At 31.1% G+C, this 8954-nt stretch overlaps 1 protein-coding gene across 1 annotated transcript; it reads left to right on the plus strand.

Annotated features, from left to right (window-relative positions):
- Positions 1 to 4358: 4358 nt before the first annotated feature.
- Positions 4359 to 6842, plus strand: LOC106454757 (telomere repeat-binding factor 3-like). The gene is made up of 7 exons (XM_013896867.3): positions 4359 to 4570; positions 5165 to 5350; positions 5425 to 5573; positions 5796 to 5880; positions 5972 to 6055; positions 6208 to 6539; positions 6635 to 6842. The coding sequence occupies exons 2-7, from the start codon at positions 5201 to 5203 to the stop codon at positions 6639 to 6641; spliced, it is 807 nt and encodes a 268-aa protein (XP_013752321.2). The 5' UTR covers positions 4359 to 4570; positions 5165 to 5200; the 3' UTR covers positions 6642 to 6842.
- The last annotated feature ends 2112 nt before the right edge of the window (positions 6843 to 8954 follow it).

Below are 8954 nucleotides of genomic sequence, written 5' to 3' on the forward strand. Positions count from 1 at the left end.
GTCGATGCTGGTGTAATCCAGAATCTAAAGCGCACCAATCATATCTTCGAGTCGGACAGATCTTTCATAAAGAATAGCGTCTTTATATCCTCTCTTTAGGTAGAGTACTGGAGATGAGATACGTTGACAATACGGAAAACGGATTAGATGTTTAATATAAAGAAATAACCAAAGTTTTAAGATGAAATTAGACAAGAACAAGCTGTCGTAAATGACCTAATCCCCTGAGCAAAAATAAAATCAACATTTAGAAAAGAAAAGGCCTTTAATCATCAGTTGGTCCATTTTATATTATTTTACATAATACTAATAGAGTAGAAACAATATATGTCCCACGAAGCCCATAATTTAAAAACTCATGGAAAAGAGTGTTGTAAATACTTGATGGCATGAAATTTTAGAAGAATCGTGGGTTTAAAAAAAAAAAGCCTTCCTATTATGACATCCCCTATGTATATTAATTCGGGAGAATTAAAACATATTTTTGTATTCACATGTCATGTTCTCAGAATCTTTAGAAAATAGATTGATTCATCTAAATATACAATATAATTTTTATTAAACTAACTATTAAATTAATTAATAGTGTATAAAAGAATATTCTCAATTTTTTTGCTTAGATAAAAATTACGGAATTACATAATATAATTGACATATATATGACAATTAGTGATTATGAATAATAAAAATTTGATAAAAAATTTTGCATCACCCTAATTTTTGTGATCAAGGGCTTAATTGTTTTTGTTATAATAAGATACAAATGATCATAAAATCGTATGAATATGAATTCTCATTTAATATATATATATATATATATATATTAGTTTAATTTTTTTTATTACAACAAATATACAAATGTTAATAAAACCATATGAAAATAAATATTTATATTGAAATATACTATATATCTATGTCAATATCATTAAAATTTAATTATATAACATATAAAATAAATAAAATAATTTTTTGATTTATTTACCATCAAAATATTTAAAATAAACAAGAGATATCGTTTGATTTATGTGATTATTCTAATTTCATATATATTAATTGAGAAATAATTGATTACTCTAGGAAGTGTAAAATTTTATTAATTAATATTTTTCAAAAATCTTACGAGAGATCTATCCATCAAATATTTATTAGAAGCTATTAAAATTACCTAGCAAAATCATGGATTGCACAACAAAATTTCTTTCCTAACCCCATTCCCCTTTTTCTTCGTCACAACACCGACAAAGAATAAGTTGGAAGTGTCAAATTTTACAATCTGGAATAGTAATGTTTTTTAGTCCAGCCCATCGTTTTCCTTAAATGGGTTTAGAACCATTTTTGATGATTATACAAATGGGCCACATATATATAGTAGAATGTGTTTTTATTTAAAAATTGAGGCAAACACGAAATAAATATGAACCATCATCACTTTTGTTAAAAAAATTTGTTACAATAAAAAATATAGGGTTGGAAAAAATCCGAATCCAAAAAATCTAACCAAATTTAATCTGAAAAAGAGTACAAAATTTTAACCAAAATTGATTAGATATCTGAACGGATTCAATATTTTAGTATATAGAGAACTGGAACCAAATCCGATCCAACAAAAATATTTCAGGTATCCAAGTACATTCGAACCAGATTTATATACTTTAATATATTAATTATTTTAAAATTTAATATCTAAAGGGATCTACAAAAATATAAAATGTTTTTAAGTTGTCAAAAATACTTTGAAATATATATAAATAGTTAATAGTACATGTTTAAAATAGCTAAACGATACTTAAAATACCAAAAATACTTAAAACATCTATTGATTTTCTATCCAAATATTTAATCTAAACCAATTTTTATGTTAATTTTAAGTATTTTGGCATACATTATTAAATTTATATGTTAAATATTATTTTTATTTTTAGATTTTGAAAATTTAAAGTATATATGAACTTTAATTTAAAAAAAAAATTTAAATGGATTATCCGAACACACAAAGATCCTAACCAAACCCGCAAAGATCTGAATTGAACAGAATCAAGCCAAATCAAATGGTACCCGAATGTCAATCCCTAATCAAATGTACAAAATGGTTATTGTAAAAAATATGTATTGTTTATAATATTTAAATACAACATATTAAAAAAAAAAACTCATCCCTCGCAGGGCGCGGATTATCATCTAGTCTCTCTTATTTAAACATAAACATTTATTTGGACCTAAGCTTTAGTCATACATTATATTACATAAAATGTCATTAGTAATAATTAATAAAAATATTAGATAAGCATTAAGGATAATTATGAAAACAACATTATACTACTAAATATGTTTCCAAACAACACAATACTTAATCTTGTGTCCAAACAATATAAATATTAAATCTTAACTTTTTAATAAGTTTTTATTAATATTATTTTAAATTATTTGGTAAATCAAATAATTGACTAAAATGTTGAAATAATTTATGAAAAGTTGAAAATAAGTATAACTATTTTAGCAGGTATAGATACTACAAATAATTTCATTTAATATGAAATCAATTAAATTAATAGATCCCATTTATATCAAAATAAATATGACAAATAACCAAACAAATTATGGAGATTTTATTAAAAACAAATCATAAGGAAATGGGTTGAAATAATTGAAAAACAAAATTAAGTAATATATTATGTAATATCCTGTTTATTATAAATAAAAAAATATAATTATTTGTTTTTCAAATACACTAAAATAAAAATATTAAAACATATTGTTTTCTAAGTTACATTTTGTTAAAAAAAACTATTTCCGCGCTTTTAATGTGCGGATCAAAATGTAATGATTTATTAAACCTGAACCGAACTCAAATAAATTCGGACGGAAACAAAATTTTATAATATCCAAATGGGACTAAAAATTATGCTCCCAAAAACTGAATTCCAAATTGATCCCAAATCAAACTCGATTTGACATCCAAAGGCCATACCTAAAGTTTGGTGTCGTGATTAGAGTTGCCTTAAACAACTTGTTTTGTTGTATCCTGGCTCTCGCCAAATGTAAGAAGAGAAGAGTGACTGACATTCATATTACTCATATGGAAAATCATTAGAATATATCAATTTAAATAGTTTCGCATTTCCATAAAATATAATTCACGTTAGGATCCTCTTTAACCAATCTTAACAGTTAAGAAGAACATCGTCTGTATTAATAGATGTAACTCATATGTCAATCAAGTAATTAGATCATGATAATCGAACTAATAAAGAAAATCCGCCATGCCTAACGTGCACCGGAGCCGAAATCCTTTGATATCACTTTGAGTTTTCCTCTTTAGCTCTCAAACTTATATAAATTTATCCTTACAGTCTTGTATTATTCAGAACATTTCATTTTCCATCTTCAATATTTTGTTCTTTGAATATCAGGATGTTCGGGCCAAAGTTCGTAATCCCCTTGGTCCAAATTCACAACATATAATATTAGTGTAACTTCCCGATTCATGGTATACGTGGAAAGACTTAAAAGAATTAATTTAATTACCTTTGTCATCAAAGTGCATTTACCTTTTCGGACACATATCCGTATAGAACTCTAAAGTTAAGCGTGGTTGAACTAGAATAGTGGAAAGATAGACGATCTATCAGAAAGTGATTTGTGATATCGTGCGAGTAGTAAGACCAAAGCACATAAAAAAAGTCATGTGGTAATTGCAAGGTCAGTAAACAAGACTTTAGAGTCTCCCAAAAGTTAACGCACGATTCATCGCATGGGATGGGGCTCACAAGCCGAGTGAGCGGGCGTAGAAAATCTATTAGTTTCGTTACAATAAGGTTTGTTTCAATGGTCACTTAAACTGAAGATCTCTGACACAATGGTTAGATTTCTTTTCAATTAAGCTAATGACCTTTTTGCCATCTTCTGTATTGATATATGCGTTTAATCCACCCACTAGTTCCCACATGGCTTCCAAAATCGAATTCTTTGTCGCTCAGTTCCTCATAATGCCCATGTCCAGTAATTACAATGAACTATTGTGATTTTTTTCAAGCTTATATCCAACTTTATCCATTAGTATGATATTACAATGAACAAATGCATGATCCACATAAATTTTTTTTTTTTCCAAAAGGTCTTATATTAATTAGAGTTAGATTTTTTATATCCTATATTTTTTTATATACTCAAACAACTGATGAATATTACTACAAACTTTTTATAACCAATGAATCACTAAAAATAGAATAAAATCTAACTTTGGTACTATTATATTGGTTATTTTTATAAAATTAATCCAATTTTTTTAATAAATGGGTTAAGATATTTTAAATTATTTTAAATTATTTTAAATTATATGATAATTAGATTTAATGGCAACTATATAGGTAAGGAGGTACCAAATAAAAACCGACACAAAGCACTTAAAAACCCTAGAAACCTTCACAACTTTCGAAAACCGCCGCTAGTTGAGATGACAATAAAACTACCTTTCCGCAACCTTTAAGAGTCGCCGACAGTTGACATATCATAGTTTTTCTTCTGACAACAGATCTTCCGACAGTAGATCTTCCAACACTCAATTTTCAAGGTAATCGGATAAAAGATCTTCTACCATTTCGTAAAATTTTGTCGACAGCAGATCTTCCAATGTTCGATTCGCTAAGTAAATGGTCAAAAAATCTTCTCCTATTTCGTGAAATTTATCCTTTTTTTTAATCGATCAAAATTTGTTTTTAAAAAATCAAAGTTTGAAGCAAATTTTTAAAATGAAGAAACTAAAAGGGTCCAATCAAGCACCCAAAAATCCACAACCAGTTTTATATTTTTAACGTCTCTAATTCAAAACCGAACATGAAACTTTGATTTCATTCGGCTCCTTTATGATGGATGGCAAAATTCCCAAATCAAATAAGATGGGAACGAAATCAAAATTTGACTCATAACATCTATGTTAGCTTTTTTCCAAGTAAACTGAAATCCAAAACAATGGTCAAAATGTATTTTATAATATTATGTTATTTGATGAGCGTGTCTTCTTTTCATTTCAATGGATAGTTTTAATGTTTTACTCCCTTGTCATCCTTCTTCGTAATCTCTAGGATTTTCTGTTGAATATTTAATTCACTAATGCAATTAATGTATTATTGTTGTAGAGACATTAACAGTTTTCAATGCTTTGTAGGTTTCTGGAGAATTTTAAAGTGAACAAAGTTGTGAAATGGGAGGCCGAAAGCAGATGTGGACACCGAAAGAAGTAACAGCTCTTAGAGCTGGAGTACGTGCATACGGAATTGGAAAGTGGCGTGGCATACTCTCAGACAGTAAGTTTGGCCGAGCTTTGAAGGCTCGCTCAAACGTGGACCTCAAGGTAATAAAAAGGACAATAACCTTAAAGAGATAGGTTGAAACTTACATTTGTTTTGGGTCTGAAACACTTGACAGGACAAATGGAGAAACATAAGTGCAGCCACATTTGGATCAAGGAAGAAGAAAGTTCTTGCCATTGTGGCTGTGGCTAACGATAATGATGGAGAACAAGAGATTGTTCCAGCATCTCCTGCTAATGGTGATAATGAAGGACTCTTTGCAAGGTTTTGACGGGTTTTTTTTCTTATAATATATGAGATACCTGACCAATGCTGCGGATGTTTTGCATCATGAAGCTTAGAGACTTACTTTAGTTTCTTTAAGATAGTTTTTTTTTTGTAAAAAGGCTTTCAAATTAAAATACTAAAAACATACGATGTATGGTTGAGACAACCATAAGTTTGAGAAAGTTTCTTTAAGATAGTTTAAAATATGTTTTCTTGTAGTGTGGATACATTTATATTGGAGGCTATTACCAGCTGGAATAAACTTTTGCGTCCTAACAAGAAGTCGATCTTGCATCATGTTGAGGTACGCTTAAGCATTCTTTCTATGTTTATCCGTTTAGTCATTTATTCAAACCATGAAGAATTTAGGTGTGGCGGCTGTAATTTTTTTTCAGGAGAAAAACAATATGCAACCGGATAAGAAATGGCTTGTGGCTTCAAGACTTGAGCATTTGGTAAATGTTGGAACAATAATTAAGGTAATAAAAGGACACTTCGATCGAAAACTTTATTCTAATAAAATAACTTCTATGCTGTCTTTGATTGACAATATTGAATAAAATAATTTTTAGAGGAAAAAAATCAAATTTCCTAATGAGTTAGTTAACTATGTTAGTCTTGCGTCTCTCAGAAAAATAACAGATACAAGATATCTCCAACCTATGCGGCTGCAGAAGCAGAACAAAGCTCTACTCAACTCTTATTGGAAGGAAACAAGGAGAATGGTGTCGTGAATCATACTAAATCCCAAGTAGATGGAGAAGCATTTAAGATAAACGGCATGACAGAAGAAGAAGCTTCTGCAGCCGCTGCAATAGCGTTGGAGGAAGCAGAATATGCAAGGGCAGAGGCTGAAGAAGCGGCTAGAGAGGCCGATAGAGCTGAAGCAGAAGCCGAAGCTATGCAGGATTATGCAGAGGCTGTGAAGGAAGTTTGGAAGAATTGGATGCCTAGCCAAACTTGGTAAGAATCTAGAAAATTATTTGTTAGTTCCTCACAAACCGAATGAAAAAAGGCGGTATCGACTAAGTATAACTTGTCTTCTTGTTCCTGTGCAGGTGCTGAAGCTACATAATGTCAAAGCTTGAATGTAACATTGTTATCTATATTATCTAAAACTTTTTCCCATTGCTATGTTTATCTGTTTTTGTAATAACTTTAGAGGTTTCTCGTAACCATTTACAAACTGGTTTGAAGAGAAATAAGCAAAACCTTGGATTTGATGATACCCTGCTTATTTCTCTTTCTTTGAGTTTTGAATTTAAGGTTGAGGCACCTTTTTTTTGTGTTATCAAAGATTGCAAATGCTTATGAATAGAATGCAATCAACATCTGATATACAGAGACAAGACATGATCAGACCAGTAGGAGGAACCAAGTCTTGTTTTATACTGAGAATTGTCTTCAACCATCATCATCATCAACAAAGCACACAAGACTGGAAGACTAAGATGATCAAGAAGAGAAAACGTTTGTTCTTGGTGAAGTTTAGTCTTGTCACTTACCTCATGTTAAAACCCATCTGAATCAATCTCATTATGTTATTACAAAAAGTGGGGGTATAATGTCTTTCTTGAAGATGAATTGTTACAGGGGATGCAGTGTAATGCTTACCCGATATATTGTGAATTTGCATGATTTTAACTATCATTTAGTGTATGTACTAATAATTTAGAGTGGAATTTAGACATCATTAGGTTGCATTTCCATGCTTAAGTTCATATCAGGTGTTGAAGATGTCATTTGGTGAGTTTAGACCATTTGGAACTGATTTAAGGCAAAAGGAGTGATTTTGGTCGAGAAACGAAATGGAGACCAAGTGTCTCAGCGGCTTAGTGCCTCCACAGCGGCCTAAACGCCAAGCCACAAAGCTGCTGTGAATCCTAGACGACATTACCTCATTCCAGCCACGTGTTGGAGCGGCCTATTGCAGCGGTATGTCGCGGCCACGAAGTTTTAATGTCAATTTGCGCGAGCTCACTCGGCCTGCTGCAGCGGTATGAGAAGCCACAGCTAAGGAATCGTCAAGACGCCCACAGCCAAGTGTTGGAGCGGCCTATGTCCCAGCGGCCTAACAATGCGTCCAAAAACTAGTTGCGACACTTGGAAAATCTGCAACTCTGTTTTTACCAATTTTTATTCCTTCGTTCTTAGAGCACTATAAATACATTTTAGACCTAATTTTGGGACTTATCTTGTTTTCTCTCAAAATACATTGATACTTTGGAGAAAGTTTGAATTTTTAGTAATTTAATCTTTTTTTCTTGAGTAATTTGAGTCTATTTCATCTTCTTAACATGATTTATCTTGAATTTATTATGGGTTTAAGGTTAATCATGAAGATTAGTGAGTAGACTCCTTTTGGATTCATGGGTTAGGATGATTAAGTGAAGATCTAGAGTGTTTAGAGTTAGATTAATCTATTTCCTTGCTTGTTGAGTGTTCTTAATGCTAGTCTAGAGTTGACCTCTTTAGATTAGAACTCTAAACATTTCACACCCGGAAGGTGTTCGACGAAATGTTTGAGTCAACTCAACATTGCTACTTGCTTAACGAAAAACATTTGATGTTAGGAGAGCTTAGATAGTTAGTAGACCCACTCTTAATGATTACTTGAATGACACAAACCAAAGACATTTGATGCTTGATCAATGAGAGTAAATGAGCATTTATCTTGACAAAGAACTTGTTTAGTCATGTTGCCTAAATTTAAGGAAATATGTTGATTGATACCTTGCCATTCTAGATTGGAACATAATCATTTGAAGACATATTCCTAGACCCATGAGTCCTCGTTTATCTTACTACTTGAAAGTTTGTGAATTTACTGCTTTAGAATCTTGTTTAGTTAAGTCATATCAGTTCATTATGCTGATTACACTTAGATTAAGCATGAATCTGCATTCTCTTTGGATTGAAATCAGTTAGAATTGGATTGACTCTTAAATACTACATTGATTTGACATAGTACTAGAAATAATCCTTATCATTACCATAGGAACCATGTCTCACTACATCCAATAGTCTAAAAAGAAAGAAGATATTGGATCCCCAGCAAAGCATCAAACTGATTGTTAAGAGAATACAGACTTGAAAAGTTGATGAAGAACTCAAAAAGCTCCGACAGAGATTTGGAAACAGATACAAAAATCAGATTTTTCTACTGGTTTAAGTGTATAAGAGAGAGAAGCTTCTTCTCCTCCTCCGTCGCTTTCTGATGATCCTCTTCCTCAGTCTCCAGGAGATGGCTAGTTAAAAAAAGAGTCAACGCCACGAAATCTAGACCGTTTATACTATTGTGAGCGTTTCATTTGTCGGCTCTTTTATTGATAGACCGAACATCATATTTTGATTATTTATTATTTTAATTTTGGAGTG

Source organism: Brassica napus, chromosome C8 (genome assembly GCF_020379485.1).
Source record: "Brassica napus cultivar Da-Ae chromosome C8, Da-Ae, whole genome shotgun sequence".
NCBI lineage: Eukaryota > Viridiplantae > Streptophyta > Magnoliopsida > Brassicales > Brassicaceae > Brassica > Brassica napus.